Consider the following 23,813-nt stretch of genomic DNA (forward strand, 5'->3'; position numbering starts at 1 on the left):
TCTGTGAACACCGAGTCAGCTTCGGAGTCCCAACAGAGGGGGTAATAGGTGAGGTAAGCCGGGTAAGGAGGGGGCCACCACTCGACTGTAGTCTCTGATAAAACGATGGTAGAAGTTTGCAAACCCCAGGAATTGTTGAAGTTGTTTGCGGGTCGTGGGCCTAGGCCATTCCTCCACTGCCCAGATCTTCTCGGGGTCTGCTCTCATCTGCCCGCTTTCGATGATATAACCCTGGAAGATGACCGAAGAAATGTAGAGCTCACATTTCTCTGCCTTCACAAATAATTGGTTTTCCCACAGTCTCTGGAGGACTTGACAGACATGGCGAACGTGTTCTTGGGGGAGTGCTAGAAAATATCAGGAGATCATTGAGGTAAACGAATATGAACCGATTAATAAAGTCCCTCAGTACGTCATTAATGAGGGCTTGAAAAACTGCAGGAGCATTGGTGAGGCCAAACGACATGACCAAATATTCGAAGTGGCCCAGAGGTGTATTAAAGGCCATCTTCCACTCGTCCCCCTCCCTCCCTCACCCTGACTTGATGGTAGGCATTACAAAGGTCCAGCTTTGAGAAAATGATGGCTCCATGCAGTGGTTCAAAAGCCGAACTAATGAGGGGTAAAGGGTACTTGCTCTTAACTGTTATACTGTTTAGGCCTCTGGAATCAATACAAGGACGAAGCGACCCTTCCTTCTTTTCCACAAAGAAGAAACCAGCACCTACCGGGGAAGATGAAGGCCTGATAATGCCCGCCATGAGGGACTCGCTGATGTACTTCTCCATGGCCTCTCTCTCCAGTCAGGATAGGTTAAAAAGGCCGGGTAGCGAGGCCTCAGGTAGTAGGTCGATGACACAATCATATGGGTAGTGCGGAGGCAGGGAAAGAACCCGTTGTTCACTGAATACTGGTCCCAGGTCATGGTATTCTGTGGGGACTCGGGACAAATCGAGGGGTTCCAGGACAGGCCGAGTTGTGGTAGCTTCCCTGGGAGATGGGGCTGACCGCAGACAGTTGGCGTGAGAAGTCTGGCTCCATTTGGCTATTCTCCCAGTAGATCAGTCAATGTGAGATTTGTGTCAGCCATGGGTACCCTAGCACCACCAGGGCTTGAAGTGAATGAATGAGACTGAATCGTACCTCCTCCCGATGGTTACCAGATAGGATCAAGGTCAGGGAAGGTGTACTGTGGGTCACTCGAGCCAGCAGTTTTCCGTCCAGGGCCCAGGCCTCCAGGGGGGTAGTTAGCGGCTCATGAGGTGTTCCAGCCTGGGAGGCTATGTCTTCGTCCAGCAGGTTGCCCTTGGCACTGGAATCCACCAGAGCGGATAGGGACAGAGACTGTCGTTGGTAATTCACAGTAGCCGGGATCTGCATCCGAGTCTGGGGGCTGAAGGGAGCATCATCCAGCTCACCAGGTGCCCTCCCTTTTGGCCGCTGAGGACAGGTATCCCGGAAATGTCCTGGCTGGCCACAATAGAAACAACCCCCAGCTCTCCACCTCCGAGGTCATTCGGCCAGGGAGAGCCAGTTCCGTCCCAGCTGCATCGGTTCCGCCCCTAGGGTGGTGGGAACCTTCAGAGCAGGAGCTACACTTGAGCAGCTGGGGAAGGGAGGCTGGCTGGGATTGATAGGGTGGACCGTGGACTTCCGAGGTGCGGTGCAACTGGTTCTTTCTCTCAGCCGCTCTTGAAGTCGATTATCTAATCTAGTGGCTAGCGAGATCAGAGAGTCCAGACAGTCTGTGTTGTCCCTCGCTGCTGGTTCATCCTTTATCTTGTCCGAGAGGCCCTGTCAAAACACTTCCCGTAGGGCCTCGTCATTCCACCCTGAGTCTGCGGCTAAGGTTCGGAACTCGATGGAATACCTTGCTACGCTTTGCGAACCCTGCCAAAGAGTCAGCAAGTGTTTGGCGGTGTCCTTACCGTGAATGGGTTGTTGAAAGACCTTCCTCATTTCAGCAACAAAGGAGGGGAAGGAGGAACAAACCTCTGGTCTGTTATCCCATATTGCGGTTGCCCAAGCCAAGGCATCTCCTCGTAAGAGCCCCATGATGTACGCAATCTTGGATTTATCTGAAGTGTAGGTACGTGGCTGTAGCTCAAAGACCAGAGAGCATTGTAACAGGAAGGCCAGTCACCTCCCTAGGTCCCCAGTGTAGGGTTCGGGTTTGGGGACGTATGATTCTCGAGGGGACTGTGCTGCTGATCCCAGGGGCGACACCATCCCGAGTGGTGCTGTTTGGGATTCTTGGAGGGGACAGAGAAAGGGAAGCCGAAACTCGATCCACCTGCTCACTGACCTTCCGTATATTTGTGGACAGCATCTGAAGGTTTTCCATGACCTCCCTAAGTAGTTGGTCATAGGTGCCCAGTAGGTAGCCCTAATTGTTGTTTGGGATCCGCGTCTGCTGGGTTCATTATGGCCAGTTCATTCTGTTACACGAGCGAGGCGGTGGACAAACCAAAGTGCAGAACACGGGCACGGAGGCAGAGTTGGGAGGCATTCTTGACGTAGCAAGCGTGGAATCGCTATCCAGACGCGATGCTAGACTTAGTACTGGCAGTTCTAAGAACCATGAAACAAGGTTACTCATACCAGAGTCCACCAATGAACTGGCAGCTCTTGTTGTGATCACAGAGTCTTTATCCTGCACTTGCTGATGGAAAAGCAGGTGTGTGTAGTTAGTGGAACCTGGGAATGATTGGAAACTAAACGAGGGGATTGAGGCCCAATTCCTGAGGTAAATAGCCAGGTGGGGGATTACCAGAAGGGACCGTGACAATGTCAATCCATGACCTCCTTTACTGTCAAGATGAAGGCAAACTCAGGTTGGAGGAACAACACCTTATATTCCGTCTGGGTAGACTCTAACCTGATGGCATGAACATTGATTTCTCTAACTTCCATTAATGTCCCCCTCCCCTTCTTACCCCATCTCTTATTTATTTATTCCCCACCTTTTTTCTCTCTCTGTCCCTCTTACAATCACTCCTTGCTTGTTCTTCATCTCCCTCTGGGGCTCCCCACCCCTTTTCTTTCTCCCTTGGCCTCCTGTCCCATGATCCTTTCCTTTCTCCAGCTCTGTATCCCTTTTGCCAATCAACTTCCCATCTCTTAGCTTCATCCCTCCCCTTCCTGTCTTCTCCTATCATTTTGGATCTCCCCCTCCCCATCCCACTTTCAAATCCCTTACTATTTCTTCTTTCAGTTAGTCCCGACGAAGGGTCTTGGCCCGAAATATTGACTATACTTCTTCCTATAGATGCTGCCTGGCCTGCTGTATTCCACCAGCATTTTGTGTGTGTTGGTTGAATACACACAGATGTTTGGATTACTGGGTATTGTAGATTGACGTGAAATAATATTGATCAGATAAACCGTGATCTCCTTGACTGGAAGGGCAGCTGTTTACAAAAGAAAATAATCCAGATCCTATCCCATATGTCTGCACAATGGATTCTTGGAGTATTGTGTTCCGTTGTTGTCACCTCATTATAGGAAGGATGTGGAAGCTTTAGAGAGGGTTCAGAGGAGATTTACCAGGCTGCGGTTCGGATTAGAGAATGTGTCTTATGAGCATAGGTTGAGTGAGCAAGAGTTTTCTCTTTAGAGTGAAGGAGGATAACAGGTGACTTGATGGAGGTGTACAAGATGATAAAAGGCATTGGTAGAGTGGGTAGGTGGAAATTTGTTCCAGGATGACGATGGCTAATACAAGAGGACATAATTTTAAGGTGGTTGGAGGAAAATATAGGGGAGTTGGCAGAGGTAAGAGATTTATACAGGAGTGTTAGGTGCATGGAACATACTGTCAGGCGTGATGTTAGAAGCAGATGCATTACAGACACTTAAGTGACTCTTAGTCAGACTCTTAGACAGAATGAAAGAAGACTTGAGGTGTTACTAGGTTCAGAGTGAGAGACACTGACATGGGTCAATATTTCACAGACATTAATGTGAACAGTGTTAAAGGAAAAAGAAAACAATAAGGAAGTACTGGCACTTTTAAGGAATATAAAAGTGAGTAAACCTTCGGGTCCTGACAGGATATTCCCTAGGACCTTGGGGGAGGTTAGTGTAGAAATAGCAGGGGCTCTGACAAAAATATTTCAAATGTCATTAGAAACGGGGATGGTGCCGGAGGATTAGCGTATTGCTCATGTGGTTCCATTGTTTAAAAAGGGTTCTAAGAGTAAACCTAGCAATTATAGGCCTGTCAGTTTGACATCAGTGGTGGGTAAATTAATGGAAAGTATTCTTAGCGATGGTATATATAATTATCTGGATAGACAGGATCTGATTAGGAACAGTCAACATGGATTTGTGCGTGGAAGGTCATGTTTGACAAATCTTATTGAATATTTTGAAGAGGCTATGAGGAAAGTTGACGAGGTTAAAGCAGTGGATGTTGTCTAAATGGACTTCAGTAAGGCCTTTGACAAGGTTCCGCACAGAAGGTTAAGTTAGGAAGGTTCAATTGTTAGGTATTAATATTGAAGTAGTAAAATAGATTCAACAGTGGCTGGATGGGAGATGCCAGAGAGTAATGGTGGATAACTGTTTGTCAGGTTGGAGACCGGTGGCTAGTGGTGTGCCTCAGGGATCTGTACTGGGTCCAATGTTGTTTGTCATATACATTAATGATTTGGATGATACTAAGGTAGGTGGCGTTGTGGATAATGAAGTAGATTTTCAAAGTTTGCAGAGAGATTTAGGCCAGTTAGAAGAACGGGCTGAACGATGGTAGATGAAGTTTAATGCTGATAAGTGTGAGGTGCTACATTTTGGTAGGAATAATCCAAATAGGACATACATGGTAAATGGTAGGGCATTGAAGAATGCAGTAGAACAGAGTGATCTAGGAATAATGGTGCATAGTTCCCTGAAGGTGGAATCTTATGTGGATAGGGTGGTGAAGAAAGCTTTTGGTATGTTGGCCTTTATAAATCAGAGCATTGAGTATAGGAGTTGGGATGTAATGTTAAAATTGTACAAGGCATTGGTGAGGCCGAATTTGGAGTATTGTGCACAGTTCTGGTCACTGAATTATAGGAAAGATGTCAACAAAGTAGAGAGAGTACAGAGAAGATTTACTAGAATGTTACCTGGGTTTCAGCACCTAAGTTACAGGGAAAGATTGAACAAGTTAGGCCTTTATTCTTTGGAGTGTAGAAGGTTGGGGGGGAGCTTGATAGAGGTATTTAAAATTATGAGGGGGGTAGATAGAGTTGACGTGGATAGGCTTTTTCCATTGAGAGTAGGGGAGATTCAAACAAGAGGACATGAGTTGAGAGTTAGGGTCAAAGGTTTAAGGGTAACACGAGGGGTAACTTCTTTACTCAAAGAGTGGTAGCTGTGTGGAATGAGCTTCCAGTAGATGTGGTAGAGGCAGGTTCAATATTGTCATTTAAAGTAAAATTGGATAGGTATATGGACAGGAAAGGAATGGAGGGTTATGGGCTGAGTGCGGGTCAGTGGGACTAGGCGAGAGTAAGCATTTGGCACAGTCTAGAACGGCCGAGATGGCCTGTCTCAGTGCTGTAATTGTTATATGGTTATAAACACTAGGCCAAACAGGGCTATTAACTAAAACTCTCAAATGAGAAACAAAGCCTACGCCACAGCTGAAAAGAAAGAACTAAATATAAAACAAATAGCGCCAGTCTTCAGAGTCATTTGACTTGACAGTCCAATTTCTTAGGCAAGCCTAAAGCAGACAGGCAGCAAAGCTTTGCTGTGCTGTGTCCAAGTCTCGACAAGCACTATGACATAACAAATGGAGATAACTACTATCACGATTAAATAATAATTAGCTGACATGTGCAAATTCACAAGCACAATTGCCGTACTGTTCTGTCGAATCCGTGGTTGTGACAGGGCCCCTCTCTCTAGGCACAACCCCTGAGACGCCACAGACCTGTGTCCGCTGGAAGTCCCAGATCAGAGACTTGTCCAAGATGCCCTTCGCCAGGATCCAAGTACATTCTTCTGGGCCACAAGGTACTGGACCTTACCACGTACCCAGCGAGATGCCAGGAGGTGCCACACAGTATAGGTAAGGGAACCATCAACCAGGCGGGGAGGAGGAGGAGGTGGGGTGACTGGGGCCAGGGGAGAGGTTGTAAACGGATTGAGCTGGGAAACAAGGAATACTGGGTGGATCTTCAGTGATGCTGGTAGACACAATCTATAGGACACCTTGTTGACAGCCTTTTCCACTACAAACAGTCCCACGTAGTGCGGTGCCAATTTCCATCTCTCAACTTTCAGGGGAAGATCCTTTGATGCCAACCAGGCCTCCTTCCCTGGCTTGAATGGCCTTACCTGTCGACGGAGCCAATCAGCCTGCCGGGAGAGCTGTTTCTGGGCGCTCAGCAGAGAAGCACTGGCTCCTCTCCAGGTGCACTTATAGTGCTGGATCAGCAGGAGCTCCTACATCAATCTCCTGATCAGGGTAGAACGGGGTCTGGAATCCCTTCTGGCATTCAAAGGGAGACATACTGCTGGAAGATGACTGGAGGTTATTTTGGACAATCTCTGCCCAAACCAATTGAGAGCTCCAGGACATGGGGTTGAAAGAGGAAAGGCAGCACAGGATTGTCTTCAACTCCTGATTCACTCTCCCAGTATGGCCATTAGATTTGGGGTGGAACCCAGACAAGAGGCTGGCCGTGGCTCCTACAAGAGAGCAGACCCTTCCAAAAGTGGTAAGTGAACTGTGGTTCACGATCAGACACTATGCCTTGAGGAAAGCCATGGAGCCTGAACACATGTTGAACCATGAGTGTGGTAGTTTCATGAGCCAATTGGAGCCTGGGGAGGGCAATGAAGTGGAAAATGGATCCATGACAACAAGGTGGTGTTTCCGTACGACGGGGGCAGACCAGGGATGAAATCTACTGAGAGGTGGGACCAGTGGTGGTGGGGCACAGGTAGTGGACATAACAGACCTGCAGGACGCTGGTGTGATGTCTTGTTCCAAGCACAGGTGGGACAGGCAGATACAAATTTGTGGCCAACCTGGGACACAGATGGCCACCAAAACTGTCCCCTTACTCACTTCTGAGTCTGTTGAATTCCCAAATGTCCAGCCAGATGGAAGGAATTGCCCCATTCCAACACTTTAGTACGCACCTCAGCAGCCAGTTGGGAGGTTTCCCTATCCGGGCCTAGATATGATTGTTGGGCTGCCCTCACCTCTGCCTCTATTCCCCAGATCACTGGAGCAGCGATACATGAGCGAGGAAGAATTGGCTCTGGATCAGCATTGTCCTCAGATCCATCGAACTGCTGGAAGAGAGCATAAGCATTGCGCAGATCAATTTTGAAAAATACTGTTGCTCCCTGGAGATGTTCAAACACAGACGCCAGCAAGAGAAGAGGATAGTGGTTCTTCACAGTGATGTTGTTCAGAGGCTGATAATCGAAGCTGGGATGGAGGTTGCCATCGTTCTTGCTCACAAAAAAGGAAGCTCCCTCCTGCCAGCGAGGTTGACCAATGGATAAACTCCATGCTCAATGCCTCCTTAGTGTATTCCTCCATGACCACCATTCCTGGATGAGAGAGGGAAAGGAGCCAGCCCTGGGGAGGACTAGTGCCAGGTAGGAGGTCTATGACACAGTCGTGTGGCCAGTGTGGGGTTAGGGTGGTGGCCTTTCTTTTACTGAAAACATCAAGGAGATCCACATATTCAGCCAGAATCCCAGATAGGTCCACATCCTTAGCTGACACAGGAGGGGATTCATGGAATGGAGCTTGAGCTGGACCCAGACAGGTAGGCAGGCATGCTGGTCCCCACTCTTGGAGTACCTTCAGAGACCAATCGATCTGTGGGTTATGTCGGGATAACCAGGGAGACCAAGTACCAGTGGCAGTTCAGGTGAATTAACCAGGCAGAAAGATATTTCTTCATGATGGTTGCCTTCGAGCACCAGTTAGAGGGGTTGGGTGGAAAGGTGGATCTCGCTGGTTCCCAGAGATCAACTGTCCAGTGCCTCGGCATTGATCTTTTCTCTTAATTCCTGAGTTAGAACTCCCCATCTTTGAGCGAGAGAGATGTCCATAAGATACCCGGCTGCACCAGAGTCAATAAACGCCTTAAGTGTGTACAATGTCCTGTGTATGTTACTCAAAATGGCTTCTTTGGTTTGTTACGAGCAGGAATGCTTCTTTGTCTGATAAGTGTTTCTCTCGCTGTTTCGCTTTAGAATGGCTGACATGGTAATTGTATTCATTTGTTAATCAATGGGGAATGTTATTGTGTCTTGTGAGGCTGAGAACTTGGGGGAGGGGTTTTCGTGGGTTTTTGGTGTGAGGGGAGTCGGGAGAAAGACACCGAGGGAGGTGGACGTGCGCTCGGAAGACCACCTGGGAGTCCGGGGTGGAAGACGTGGAAGTCGGAGGCAAGCGACGAAGGGTCGAATGGTTCGATGGTTGAGCTCCAACGAGTGCACTTTGATAAGTTGGCACCTTTTGTTTTTTTCCATATATATATATATATTGTATTGCCTAATACTCTTTTAATTTTAGTAAACTCTTTAAAGTGTATTTAATAATGGTATTTGTTGTGGGTTAGATACTGTCGGCGGGCGCAAGGCATAAACTCGATTCTCACAGCACCTGCGCATACGGGAGGTGGGTTGGTGAGTGGCTGGATCTCCGTTTCCCCTAGACATATACCAGCCTTTTGGGTAAGTGTTACAAGTGCATGGGTCTAAGACCTCCACAACTAGGAAGCTGCGAGAATTACAGAATCAGGGGAAGCTGACCGAAGAGAGAACTGACTCATCAGGATTCCCCACCCTGCTGACGGGTATCCTCTTTTACTGGACGCTTGGAACATGCTGCCCGGAAGTGTCCTGGATCACCACGATAGAGGCAGGAACCTGTACTCCGGCACCACTCTCATTCTTCTTGAGACAGGCGCACATGCCCCACTTGCATAGGCTCTTCCATGGGCTGGGTGCTGGGTGGTGAGGGAGGGGGAGAGGGCAAGGAAAGATGACGATCAGGCAGCACGTTGGAAGTTTGAAACATTCTTTCCGTGCGCCACTCAGTCACCCAGTTGTCAACTCAAATAGCTAGATTAATCAGGTCATCTAGAATATCCTGCTCATCCCAGACAGTGATCTCATGCCGGACCCCTGCGTTCAGTCCACGCTGGAAGGCAGTGATGAGAGATCTCTCATTTCAACCCGTCTCTACTGCGAGGGTGTGGAATTTAACTGCATAGGCTTTCACTGTTCCTCTGCTTTGACGCATGTCCAAGAGTCAGTGGGCAGCCTCCTGAACCCGTATTGGAAGATCAAAAACTCTCCTTAACTCTGCCACAAAATATCGGAAGGACTGGGCTACAGGGCATCCTTGCTCCCGTAATGCATTGAACAGGCTGAGTGGAGGTCCATGGAAGATTGACCATGTACGCCAATTTTCGCGCATCATCACCAGAACAACCAGGCTGGGCTTGGAATGTCAGCTCACACTAGGTAATAAAATTCCTGCAGCCATCAGGATCACCAGAATATCTGCCTGGTGGTGGAATACTCGGTTCCTGTATGGTCGTGGGAGTCAGCTCTGGTCCAGGCATGGAAGCGGGAGCATTAGTAGCAGAGATTGTCGGGGCAGCAGAAAAGGAAGACCTGCAAGAAGCTGGGAGTGGGACTGAGGCAGCCTGAGGTTGTTTAATTGTGTTGGCAAGGATATTAATGGCTGTCAGCTGATGCTGGCTGTTCACTGTAGCTTTGTGTACAGCGGCCGTGAGTGCGGAAATCGCAGACACCCAAGTCCGACTGTCTGTGGTAAGCTATTGAACAGCTGTGGCTAGGGACGAATCCTCTTCCTCCAAGTGAGACTGGGCTTGTCGGCACAAGATTATCTGCCTCATTGCCTTCATAACTTCGTTGAGAACAGATTCCATTGCCTGCAGCTTGTCTCCTACCTGACCAATGAATCTCATGGCCAAGGTAAGCTGCCCTCTCTCTGACGGGTCCATCTTTGTGTGGTCGAGACCTGCTGTCACCCAATTCAGATATGGCCCAAGTGCGGAGTGAGAGGCACTGACGCAAGTCAATAGTTCACAGACATTAATGCAAACAGTGTTAAAGGAAAAAGAAAACAATAAACCTGAGGCCAAACAGGGCCGTTAACTAAAACTCTCAAATGGGAAACGAAGCCTACATTGCGGCTGAAAAGAACAACTAAATATAAAACGGACACCATTAGTCTTCAGAGTCAGTTGGGATCTTGCAGTGGGAGATTTTAATTTCCCAAATATCAATTGGCATCTCCTTAGAGCAAGGGGTTTAGATGGGGTGGAGTTTGTTAGGTGTGTTCAGGAGGGTTTCTTGATGCAATATGTAGATAAGCCTACAAGAGGAGAGGCTGTACTGGATTTGGTATTGGGAAATGAATCTGTTCAGGTGTCAGATCTCTCAGTGGGAGAGCATTTTGGAGATAGTGATCACAATTCTATCTCCTTTACAATAGCATTGGAGAGGGATAGGAACAGACAAGTTAGAAAAGAGTTTAATTGGAGTAAGGGGCTATCAGGCAGGAAATTGGAAGCAGATGTTCTCAGGGAAAAGTACGGAAGAAGTGTGGCAAATGTTCAGGGGATAGTTGTGTGGAGTTCTGTATAGGTACGTTCCAATGTGACAGGGAAGTTATGGTAGGGTACAGGAACCCATGGTGTACAAAGGCTGTAGTAAATCTAGTCAAGAAGAAAAGTAAAGCTTACGAAAGGTCCAGAGAGTTAGGTAATGTTAGAGATCTAGAAGATTATAAGGCTAACAGAAAGAACCTGAAGAAAGAAATTAGGTTAGCCAGAAGGGGCCATGATAAGGCCTTGGCGGGCAGGATTAAATGAAAACTCCAAGGCATTTCTACAAGTAGGTGAAGAGCAAGAGGACAAGATGTGAAAGAATAGGGCCTATCAAGTGTGACAGTGGGAAAGTGTGTATGCAACCAGAAGAAATAGCAGAGGTACTTAATGAGTACTTTACTTCAGTATTCACTATGGAAAAGGATCTTGGTGATTGTAGTGATGAATAGCAGAGGACTGAAAAGCTTGAGCATGTAGATATTAAGAAAGAGGATGTGCTGGAGTTTCTGGAAAGCATCAAGTAGGATAAGTCGCCAGGACCAGATGGGATGTATCCCAGGATACTGTGGGAGGCGAGGGAGCAGATTGCTGAGCCTCTGGTGATGATCTTTGCATCATCAAAGGGGACGAGAGAGGTTCTGGAGGATTGGAGAGTTGCGGATGTTGTTCTCTTTTTCAAGAAAGTAAGTAGAGATAGCCCAGGAAATTATAGACCAGTGAGTCTTACTTCAGTGGTTGGTAAGTTGATGGAGAAGATCCTGAGAGGCAGGATTTATGAACTTTTGGAGAGGTATAATATAATTAGAAATAGTCAGCAAGGCTTTGTCAAGGGCAGGTCGTGCCTTATGAGCCTGATTGAACTTTTTGAGGATGTGACTAAACACATTGATGAAGGAAAAGCAGTAGATGTAGTGTATATGGATTTCAGCAAAGTATTTGATGCAAGGCTTATTGAGAAAGTAAGGAGGCATGGGATCCAAAGGATATTGCTTTGTGGATCCAGAACAGACTTGCTCACAGAAGGCAATGAGTGGTTGTAGATGGGACACATTCTGCATGGAGGATGGTGACCAGTGGTGTGCCTCAGGGATCTGTTCTGGGACCTTTACTCTCCATAATTTTTATAAATGACCTGGATGAGGAAGTGGAAGGATGAGTTAGTAAGTTTGCTGATGACACTAAGGTTGGGAGTATTGTGGATAGTGTGGAGGGCTGTCAGAGGTTACAGCGGGACATTGATAGGATGCAAATCTGGGCTGACAAGTGGCAGATGGAGTTCAACCCAGATAAGTGTGAAGTGGTTCATTTGGATAGGTCAAATATGATGGCAGAATATAGTAGTAATGATAAGGTTCTTGGCAGTGTGGAGGATCAGAGGGATCTTGGGATCCAAGTCCATAGGACGCTCAAAGCAGCTGCACAGGTTGACTCTGCCATTAAGAAGGCGTACAGTGTATTGGCCTTCATCAATCGTGGAATTGAATTTAGGAACTGAGAGGTAATGTTGCAGCTATATAGGACCCTGGTCAGACCCCACTTGGAGTACTGTGCTCAGTTCTGCTCACCTCATTACAGGAAGAATGTAGAAACCATATAAAGGGTGCAGAGGAGATTTTCAAGGATGTTGCCTGGATTAGGGAGCTTGTCTTATGAAAAGGCCTGAGTGAACTCGGCCTTTTTTCCTTGGAGTGACGGAGGATGAGAGGTGACCTGATAGAGGTATAAAGATGATGAGAGGCATTGATTGTGTGGATAGTCAGAGGCATTTTCTTAGGGCTGAAAAGGCTGCCACAAGGTTTAAGGTGCTTGGGAGTAGCTACAGAGGAGATGTCAGGGGTAGGTTTTTTTTTATGCAGAGAGTGCGTGGAATGGGCTGCCAGATACAATAGGGTCTTTTAAGAGACTTTTGGATAAGTACATGGAGCTTATAAAAATAGAGGGCTATGGGTAACCCTAGTAATTTCTAAGGTAGGGACATGTTCAGCACAACTTTGTGGGCCGAAGGGCCTATATTGTGCCGTAGTTTTTCTATGTTTCTATGTTTCTCAGGCAAGGCCGAAAGCAGACAGGCAGCGAATCGTTGCTGTGCTGTGTCCCAATCTTGACAAGCACTATGACAACAAGTATGGAGTTAAATACTATCACATTGAAATAATAATTACCTGACACATGCATATCCACAAGGGCAATTGCCATATCTACTACTCTGCTGAATCTGTGGTTGTGACAGGAGGATTCTGTAGACGGGAAGGGTTAGATTGACAATATCAGGGTTCACAGGGTCTGTACTGGACAGCATGATAGCATAGCAGTTAACATAATGTTTTCCACTGGCAGCAACCTCCGTTCATTTCTGCTGCTGTACATAAGAATTTGTACAATCTCCTTGTAACCACATGGATTTCCTTCCTGTTTCCTCCCACATTCCCAAAGTGTGCTGGTTAGGGTTAGTAAGCTGTAGGCATGCTGTATTGGCACCGGAAGCATTACACCACTTGCCTCCAGCATATCTTCGGACTGTGTTGGCTGTTAATGGAAATGAAGTATTTCAGTGTATGTTTCATTGTTTCAATGTACTAAGGGCAAATAAGGCTAACCTTCATCTTTATCTTTACCTACTCTTTGTTCTATATGTACCCAACTTCAGAAGGAAAGAGCTATTTCACACGGAAAGTGGAACAGGATTAAAAAAAAACAAATTCCAGTCACCAGTGCATTCATAATGTAGACCTGCAGCAGATACTGTACCCAGTCTGTAAAGACGAAGTGCATCCAACAGCTGTGATCCTTGGAGTTGGCTCCTCACTGTCGGGATATCAAACGTGGCCAGAGATTGACCCCTGGTATTCTGCAGTTCAACACCATCAGTCCCATCTGGTCTTGCTACAAAGCAGTGGACAAAGTGTGCCTCAGAACGCTTGATGAGATTTATGAGAGCATCCTAGGGTATAAAGAGAGAAGGAGTAAAGTCCATTTTAATCGTAACTGTGAAAGAACACTTGGTTATTACATTATCAGACTATTTGGTTTATTATTGTCAAATGTACCAGAATTAACCATTAACCAAGACAGCACATCACCACATCTCTCTTTCCTCTCCACTCCACAATGCCCTCCCCACCACACATGACTCCCCTCCTGCCCCAACCCCAGCTTTGTTACCACTGTCTCCCCCTTCCTCCCCAACCCTGACACTGTGTGTCACTTCATCTCACACTTCTGCTTCATAATGGTCTCACCAAGACCACCAGAAAACTCTCATACAGCTCCTCATTTCTCCCCCTGTAACCCTGAACACCCTCTTTCAGAACCATACAAGACCATAAGACATAGGAGCAGAATTAGGCTACTCAGCCCATCGAGTCTGTTCTGCTGTTCTATCATGGCTGATCCCGGATCCCACTCAGCCCCACACACCTCCCTCCTCGCCGTATCCTTTGATGCCCTGACCGATCAGAAAACAATCAATTTTCACTCTAAATATACCCACAGTCTTGGTCTCCACCACAGTCTGTGGCAGAGCATTCCACAGATTCACTATGCTCTGGTCAAAAAAATTCCTGCTTACCTCTGTTCTAAAGGGTCATCCCTAAATTTTGAGGCTGTGCCCTTTAGTTCTGGACACCCCCACGAGAGGAAACATCCTTTCCACATCCACCTTATCCAGTCTTCACAATATTTGGTAGGTTTCAATGAGATCCCCCTGCATTCTTCTAAATTCCAGTGAGTACAGGCCAAAGCTGGCAAATGCTCTTCATATGTTAAACCCTTTATTCCTGGAATCATCCTTGTGAACCTCCTCTGGACCCTCTCCAATGACAACACATCCTTTCTGTGATATGGGGCCCAAAACTGTTGACAATTCTCCACATGCAGCCTGACTAGTGTCTTAAAAAGCCTTAGCTCCTTGTTGTTATATTCTATTCCCCTTGCCAACATTTAATTTTCCTTATTTAAAAATCACACTCAACCTTTAACTTAACCTTCTGGGAATCCTGCACAAAGGATCCCTAAGTCCCTCTGCACCTCTGATGTTTGAATTTTCTCCCAACTTACATAATAGTCTGCACTTTTGTTCCTTTTACTAAAATGCATTATCATTCATTTCCCAACAGTCTACTCCATCTGCCACTTTTTTGCCTATTCTTTCAATATGTCTATGTCCTTCTGCAATCACATTGCTTCCTCAACACTACCTACCCCTCCATGTATCTTCGTATCATCTGCAAACTTTGCCACAAACCCATCAATTCAATTATCTAAATCACTGACAAACAATGTGAAAAGTGATGGTCCCAATACTGATCCCTGATGAACACCACTAGTCACTGGCAGCCAACCAGTAAAGGTCCCCTTTATTCCCACTCGCTGCCTCCTGCCTGTCAGCCATTCCTCTATCCATGCCAGTGTCTTTCCTGTAACGCCACAGGATTTTATCTTGTTAAGCAGCCTCACGTATGGCACCTTATCAAATGCCTTCTGAAAATCCAAGTAATGACATCCACTGCCTCTTCTTTGTTCACCCTGCTTGTTACTTCCTCGAAGAACTCCCAACAGATTTATCAGGCAAAATTTCTCTTCACAGAAACCATGCTGACTTTGACTTATTTTATCATTAGTCCCCAAGAACTCCAAAACCTCATCCTTAATAAAAGATACCAACACTTTCCCAACCACTGAGGTTAGGGTAACTGGCATATAATTTCCTTCCTTTTGCTTTCCTCCCATCTTAAAGGGTGGATTGACATCTGGAATCTTCCAGTCCACTGGGACCATGCCAGAATCAAGTGATTCTTGAAAGATCATGAGCAAAGCATCCGTTATATCTTCAGTAACCTCTTCCAGAATTCCGGTATGTGGTTCAGGTGACTTAGCTACCTTAAGACCTTTGAGTTTGCCTAGCACTTTTTCCTTTGTAATGGGAATCACACTCATTCCTGCTCCCTAACACTCATAGGTTTCTTGCACACTGTTAGTGTCTTCCACAGTGAAGACTGATGCAAAGTACTTATTTAGTACATCCACTATTTCTTTACGCCCCATTACTACCTCACTGGCATCATTTTCCAGTGGTCCAATATCAGCTCTCACCTCACTTTTACTCTTTATATAACTGAAAAAACTTAGTATCCTGCTTGATATTATTGGCTAGTTTGCCCTCATATTTCATCTTTTCCCTCCAAAATTCTTTTTAGTTGACTTTTGTTGGATCATCTTACTTCCCACTCACTTTTGCTACCTTATTTGTCATTTCCTTGGCTTTTATGCAGTCCTTAACTTCCCTTGTCAGTCATAGTGTCTTACTCCTGCCATTTGAGAACTACTTCATCTGTGAAACATATCTATCCTGTGCCTTCTGTGCCCAGAAATTTCAGCCAGCTCTGCCCTGCCTTCAACCTTGCCAGTATCCCCCTCCGGTCCATTTGGACATGCCTCTGTAATTCCCTTTATTCCAATGCAATACTGATACATGTCACTTGTGTTTCTCCATCTCAGATTGCAGTATGAATTCAATCACGTTATGATCACTGTCTCCTAAGATTCCCTTAACTTAAACTCCCTAATAAAATTTGGATTATTACACAACATAAGATAGCTTTTCCCTGAGTACGCTCAAGCACAAGCTGCTCTAAAGAGCTATCTTTTTAGGTATTCAACAAATTCCCCCTCTTGGGATCGATACAAACCTGATTTTCCCAATCCCCTTGCATATTGAAGTCCCCCATTACAATAGTGACATTATCATTATTACAAGTCTTTTCCTGCTGCCTTTGCAATCTCAACTCCACACCTTGGCTACTATTTGGAGGCCTATATAGGATTCCCATAATGTATTTTTTAAACCCTTGCAGTTTCTTAACTCCACCCACAAAGATGCAACATTCTCTGACCCTATGTCACCTCTTTCTAAAGATGTAATTCCATCCCTTACTAACTGAACCGCACCACTGCCTATCCCTTCCTGCCTGTCCTTTCGATACAAAGTATATCCTTTGAGATAAAGCTCCCAACTATGGCCTTCTTTCAGCCATGATTTAGTGATGCCCACAAAGTCAGACCGACCAATCTTTAATTGCATCATGAGTTCATCCATCTTATTCCAAATGCTATGCACATTTAAATACAGCACCTGCATTCTTCGCCCTTATGAATTTTGTCTCTGGTACAACTTAACTCTTTTCACTGTCTGCATTTGCACCCAGTCATCGGCTAGTCCTTCCTAACAGTTATATTACACCCATTGTTTACTTGTAAACCTCATCCTCAGCTCTATCATACTGGTTCCCATCCCCCTGCCATATCAATTTGAGCCACTCCCAACAGCTCTGGTAAACCTACCCACAAGGATATTGGTCTCCCTCGGATTCAAGTGTAACCCGTCCCTTTTGTACAGGTCACACCTGCTCCAGAAGGGGTCCCAATGATCCAGAAATCTGAAACCCTACTCCCCCACTCCAATTCTTCAGCCACGCATTTATTTGCCACCTCATTCTATTCCAATACTCACTGTCGTGTGGCACAGACAGCAATCCCGAGATTACTACTCTTGAGGTCCTGCTTCGCGACTTCCTTCCTAAATCCCTAAGCAGAAGCCTGCCTTTTTTAAAACACTCAAAGGAACTTTAAGAAGTGATTTAAAACTATCAAATAAACAACTAAATAGGTACAATGCATCTCTATTCATCAGATCATTGAAAATCAGTGACTACTAATTTGTAACCATTCTTAAGTGTACAGTGAGAAGATTATTTATACCTGTTCTAGTGCAGGAGCTATCATGTACAGAAGGTTCTGACTAGCTCAGCTAAAGTTATATTATTAAATCGTGTATTGAATAACCTCAAAAATACTCAGCTGGGATTTACAGCTGGGAATAATCCATTGTATTTAATTCTGAATTAAACCAACGTGTGGCTGCAGTTAGAGATAGAACTGAGTAAATCACACTAAAACTCGGTTTGAATGTAGTTTGACTCCTCTACGAGACTAGATTGTCACTGCAAGCTTTACAGTGAATCGAGAGTGAGAGAGGAGACAACTCACAGTTCTGTGAGTGAGATTTTAAAATGAAAGGTGTGTTCATGGTCTTTCACTGTTTTTCCGGTGGCCCAATCAAATAGTGTTTCATTAGTAAGGGCAAATAAAAATAAAGCAGGGAACGATGGGATGGCCATTGTGTGAGTGGATCAGTGTTAAAGCAGGAAGGCTTTGGCTTGGACCTGGTACATATCTGGTGAGCTCCTTCTTCTTCATTCTTAGTCTGCTAGTGCCGTCAGAATGGCTCTGGGGCTGTGTTGTGGTATGTCGGATGCCGGGTAAACGAGTAGTCTTTGGAGTACTGCAAGTCTGTGCCTTTGCTGTTGCCTTGCTTACGCTTGAGTGCCCGGTGGTGGGTGCCAATGGTTTTTTTAGCCAGTGGGGGGGAAGAGGGATTGTTGCTCGCTGCCACTTGCGTGCAGAAGGGAGGGGAGCTGGGGGAGACAGGACATTTAACTGTTGTTCATTCTTTGGGGCACTCCTTTGTTTTTGTGGATGGTTGCGAAGGAAAAGCATTTTGGGATGTATACTGTATACATTTCTCCAAGAGATGTGGGGATGACTCCAGCCTCCCGGATAACCACAGCACAACCAGGTGCACCGAGTTGCAGCACCTCAGAGGTTGTGATAAAGAACTGCAGCTGCAGCTCGATGACCTTCAGCTCATTTGGGAAACTGAAGAGGTGATAGATAGGAGCTACAGAGAGGTAGTCATGCCCAAGTTGCAGGAGGCAGATACTTGGGTGACTGTCAGGAGATGGAAAAGAAATGAACCTCAGTGTAGAGTACCCCTGCGGCTATTCCACTCATTATAAGTACACCACTTTGGAAAGTGTTGGCGGGTGCAGAGGAACAACAAACCTGGGGGAAGTCACAGCAACCAGGTCTCTGGCACTGTGGAAGAGGGGACAAGAGAACTGCAGTAGTGATCAGGGAGTACAGAAGAGATTCTGTGGACGCAATAGAGACACCCATATGGTATGTTGCTTTCCAGGCACCAGGGTCAGGGATATCTCAGTTCAGGTCCACAGCAATCTAAAGGGAGAGCAGCCAGAAGTCTTAGTACATATTGGCACCAATGACATAGGTAGGAAAGGTGAGGAGGTCCTGAAGATGGATTTTATGGAGCTAGGTAGAAAGCTGAAAGACAGGACCTCCAGGGCAGTAATCTCTAGACTGCTGCTTGTGCCACGCGGTAATGAGGGCAAGGATAGGGTGATTTGGGAGATGAATGTGTGGCAGAGTAATTGGTGCATAGGGCAGAATTTCAGATTTCTGGGTTATTGGGATCTCTTCTGAAGAAGGTACAACCAGGACAAAAGGAATGGGTTACACCTGAACCCAGGAGGATCCAATATCCTTGCAGGTAGGTTTGCTAGAACTTTTGGGAAGTGTTTAAACTAATTTAGCAGTGGGATGGGAAATAGGATTGAGGATTAGGCTGGAAAATCAAGATGTCATTCTACTCTTCAATAAGGGAGGGAGGCAGAAGAAAGGACAGTATAGGTTAGCTAACCTGACCTGAAGCTGCTTAGCAAAATAAGAGTCAAATAGCATGGATAGAGCTTTGGCTGATTGGCAACAGGCAAAGTGGGGAATAAAAGGACCCTTTTCTGATTGGCCCCCAGTGACTGGTGGTGATCTGCAGGGGTTAGTGTTGGGACTACTTCATTTACATTGAATGTCAAAGATTTGGATGATGGAATTGATGGCTTTGTGGCCAAGTTTGTGGATGATATGAAGATAGGTGGAGGGGCAGGTTGTGTTGAGGAAACAGGAAGGCTACAGAAAGATTTAGACAGATTAGGAGAATGGGCAAAGAAATGGCAGATGGAATACAATGTTGGGAACTGTATGGTCATGTACTTTGGTAGAAGGAATTAAAGTGTGGACTATTTTCTAAACAGAGAAAATTCAAAAATATGATGCTTTGTGCAGGATTCCCTAAAGGTTAATTTGCAGGTTGAATCTGTGGTGAGGAAGGAAAATGCGGCGTTAGCTTTAATTTCCAGAGAACTAGAATAGCAAGGATGTAATGTTGAGACTTTATAAAGTACTGGTATTTAGAGTATCGTGAGCAGTTTTGTGCTCCTTATCTAAGAAAGGATACGCTGACATTGGAGAAGGCTCAAAGGTGGATCACAAAAATAATTCCAGGAATGAAGGCTTATCACACAAAGGGTTAGGAATAAGCCGTCATAGCCCTTCAAGGCAAGCCATCCCAGCAATCCCCAACAGACCCAATTGACCCTTACCTAATCATGGGACAACTTACAATGATCAATTAACCCACCCAGTACATCTTTGCACTGTGAGAGGAAGCTGGAGGACACAGTCCACAGGAGGACATATTGAAACTCCTTACAGAATGGTGACAGAATTGATCTCCAGACTCCAAAGCTGTAATAATATCATGGTAGTTGCTACACTATCATGGTGTCCACTTTGAAACTTGAAGGAAGAAACTAAATGTAAATATTCAAAGTCTGTAACATTCGGTTATTATCACTTGAAAGGACAGGCAACATATCAGGCACCTGTTTTTACACTCAGGAAAAAACAGTTGCCACTTTATAAGGTACACCTGCTCAATAATGCAAAGGTCTAATCCGCCAATAACATGGCAGTACCTCAACGCATAAAAGCATGCAGACATGGTCAAGAGTTTCAGATGTTGTTCAACCCAAAGATCAGTATTGGGAAGAAATGTGATCTAAGTTTTTGACTGTAGAATGATTGTTGGTGCCAGATGGGGTAGTTTGAGTTATCTCAGAAACTGCTATTTTCTGGGATTTCCATGCATAACAGTCTCTAGAGTTTACAGAGAATGGTGAAAAAAAAACAAATAAACACCCAGTGAGTAGCAGTTCTGTGGGTGAAAATGCCTTGTTAATGAGGGAGGTCAAAGGAGATTAGCCAGACTGGTTCAAGCCAACAGGAAGACGACAGTAACTCATTAATCACTGAAACTAAAGAGCAGTGCATCTACCCTCAGTTCAAGTGCAGCATCAGAACTGTGGTATGGCCAGTTCATACTCACCATTTGCAGTTTGATGAGTGCACACACGGACTTTCTCTTCACAGCTGCAAAGCTGGTGCTGAATGTCTTCCGTACACAGCTGATCCTCTGTGTAGACTGCTGCGAAGTTTGATCCAGCCCAGACACAGACCGGCATATTGCAGGGACTTTGGACCTTGTGCTGAAGAGCTTCTTGAGGGACTCACTAGTAGGAGGAAGTGATCAAAAGTTAGCTTCGTTTTTATTGTTAGAGCTGAGCTCACAAGTTTGGCAATCGTGACATACGACAGACAGCTTGTGGTTTGACTCCCAGCTGTTTGGTATTTGTAAACAAAAGAGATTCTACAGATGCTAGAAATCTTGAACAACACTCACAAAATGCTGAAGAAACTCAACAAGTCAGGTAGCATATATGGAGGGGAATAGACAGTCAACGTTTTGAGCTGAGACCCTTCATCAGGACAGATAATCTCCCTTTTTAATAACAGTCCTGATGGAAGGTTTCAGCCTGAAACATTGTTTAATCCCTTCCATAGACACTGCCTGACCTGGAGAGTTCCTCCAGCATTTTGTGCATGGTGTTTGATATCTGCATAGACTGTGCCCACAGGTCGTAACTTACTGATCTCAATGAGTTATTGTAGGGGAAAATAAACCAGAGGCAACCAAGCCAGCTCGGCCCAAACTGGCTCAGCTCAGACCAGCTTAAACAGCTCAGTGCAGAACTGCTCAGCTCAGATAAGCTCAGACAAGTTCCACTCAAATTAGAATCAGAACCAGGTTTAATATCACCAGCATATATCATGAAATTTGTTAACCTGATGCAGCAGTGCAATGAAATACATGATAAATAAATATAGAGAAAAAACTGAGTTACATTAAGATTATACACGTCTATTAAATAGTTAAGTTAAAATAAGTAATGTAAAATTACAAATAAAACCAACAGTGAGATAGTGTTCACAGGTTCAATGTCCATTCAGAAATTGGATTGTAGAGGGGAGGAAGCTGTTCCTAAATCACTGCGTGTCTGTGTTTAGGCTCCTATACCTCCATCCTGATGGTAGCAGTGAGAAGAGGGCATGTTCTGAGAGACGGGGGTCTTTCATGATGGATGACACTTTCCTAAGGAACTGCTCCTTGAAGATGTCTTGGATACATTAGAGGCTAGTACCCATGATGGAGCTGATTAATTTTATGAGTTTCTGCAACTTACTTCAATCTTGTGCAGTAGCACCCCCATACCAGATGGTAATGCAACCAGTTAGAATGCTCTCCATGATACACTTGTAGAAGTTTTCAAGTGTTTTAGTTAACAAACCAAATCTGCTCAAACTCCTAAATAAATATAAGCAATGCACACAGCAGGCCAGGCAGCATCTATGGAAAAGAGTCGACATTTTGGGCCGAGACCCTCCAGAATCTGCAGATTTTCTCTTGCTCCTAAAGAAATAAAGCCACTGTCATGCCTTCTTTTTAGCTTTTTAGCATCAATATGTTGGGTCCAGGTTAGATCCTCGGAGATATTGACACCTAGGAACTTGAAATTGCTCTCTGTCCCCACTTCTGATCCCTCTATGAGGATTGGTTTGCGTTCCTTTGTCCTACCCTTTCTGAAATCCACAATCAGTTCTTTGGTCTTGCTGACGTTAAGTGCAAGCTTGTTGCTGCGGCACCACTCAACCAACTGGTAAGTCTCGCTCCTGTATATCCTCTCATCTGCATCTGCGATTCTGCCAACAATGGCTGTATCATTAGCATTTGAGCTATGCCTAGCCACACAGTCATAGACATAGAGAGAGTAAGCAGTGGGCTAAGCACCATCCCTGAAGTGCACCAGTGTTGAGTAGATCAGACCAGCTTAGCTTAGTTCAAACCAGATCACTTAACTGAAACAAGACCCACAGATTCAGCTACAAGGAGGACAAGTTACACCACAGATTGCACTTGTTGACTTGATAGAGGTGTATAAGATAGGAGGCATAGATCAAATGGACAGTCAGGGCAAAAATGACTAACAGAAGGGAGCATAATTTTAAGTAATTTAAAGAAAATCTAGGGGATGTCAGAGGTAGGTTTATTATACAGAGTGATGGAACACCTTACCAGGGGTGGTGGTAGAGGTAAATACATTAGGAGTATTTAAGATAGATACCTACATGAGAGAAAAATAGAGGGTTTTGTAGGAGGGAACAACGTAGGTTGAGAGGTTGACACAACATCGTGGGCTGAAGGGACTGTACTTTGCTGTAATGTTCTATGCCTTAATTCTAAGGATAAATGCCATTCCTGAAATACAGGAATATACAGTATATGAATTCTCTATCATGTCTTTCAGCTGGACTCTCATAGAGCCATAGAAAACTACAGCACAGAAACGGGACATTTGGCCTATCTAGTCAGTGCCAGCCTGGTCTGCTGCCTCATCCCATCTACCAGCACCCTGACTATGGCCTCTCTCATCCAAACTACTCTGGAATGTTACAACTGACTCTATTGAATCAATACTCAAAACATTTTAAAGGCTGAAATGTGTTTTTCATTATAATGTATGATTACATAGAGGAACTGAATATACTCCATTGTATGACATTTGGTACAATGCCACAACAGAATACTGTTAGTTAAGAATTAGTGCTTTCAGTTAAGAATGTTATGCCAACAATACTACCTGTTATTTATGTCTGCAGCCTATGACACAAAGGATTCTTCAGGAACTGTACTTTTTTTCAAAATAATCCAAAATGAGTCAGGCTTTAATGTGCAGGAAGAACACAACTACCCATCTTGCAAGGATGGCTTGGAATCCCCAAGGCCAGATGCATCAGATGCAAGGGTCACTCAGGTATGGTTGTCAGGTGAAGAGCTCACCACTCCCAGGGTTAAGTTCCACTTACACAAGATGCATGAGATGATCAATGAACAATATTGACAACATCTTCAGTGAAGCTGCTCTAATCCCTTTGCAAGGCTTCCCTCAGTGCAAAGAAAATTTTAACTGCACAAAGTATAAAGGATCATCGTACAGACTAGCTGAAAATCTGACCAAGTCTCTCCACTGCATTCCGTACAGTATTTAGAAAGATTAATAAAAACACAGTGACTAGTGGGGCACTGCACGGCTCGGTGCTAGGACTGCAGCTATTTAC

General features: G+C 45.2%; 1 protein-coding gene across 1 annotated transcript in view; it reads right to left on the reverse strand.

The window, feature by feature from the left end:
- Positions 1-23,813, reverse strand: part of LOC132403977 (unconventional myosin-XVIIIb-like) — a gene marked incomplete at its 5' end in the record, with an annotated part of 415,128 nt that overhangs the window by 263,991 nt on the left and 127,324 nt on the right. The window contains 2 exons of the mRNA XM_059987873.1: positions 13,356-13,548; positions 20,686-20,869. Coding sequence (XP_059843856.1) covers positions 13,356-13,548; positions 20,686-20,869 — 377 coding nt within the window. The remainder of the gene's footprint in view (positions 1-13,355; positions 13,549-20,685; positions 20,870-23,813) is intronic.

Source organism: Hypanus sabinus, chromosome 13 (genome assembly GCF_030144855.1).
Source record: "Hypanus sabinus isolate sHypSab1 chromosome 13, sHypSab1.hap1, whole genome shotgun sequence".
NCBI lineage: Eukaryota > Metazoa > Chordata > Chondrichthyes > Myliobatiformes > Dasyatidae > Hypanus > Hypanus sabinus.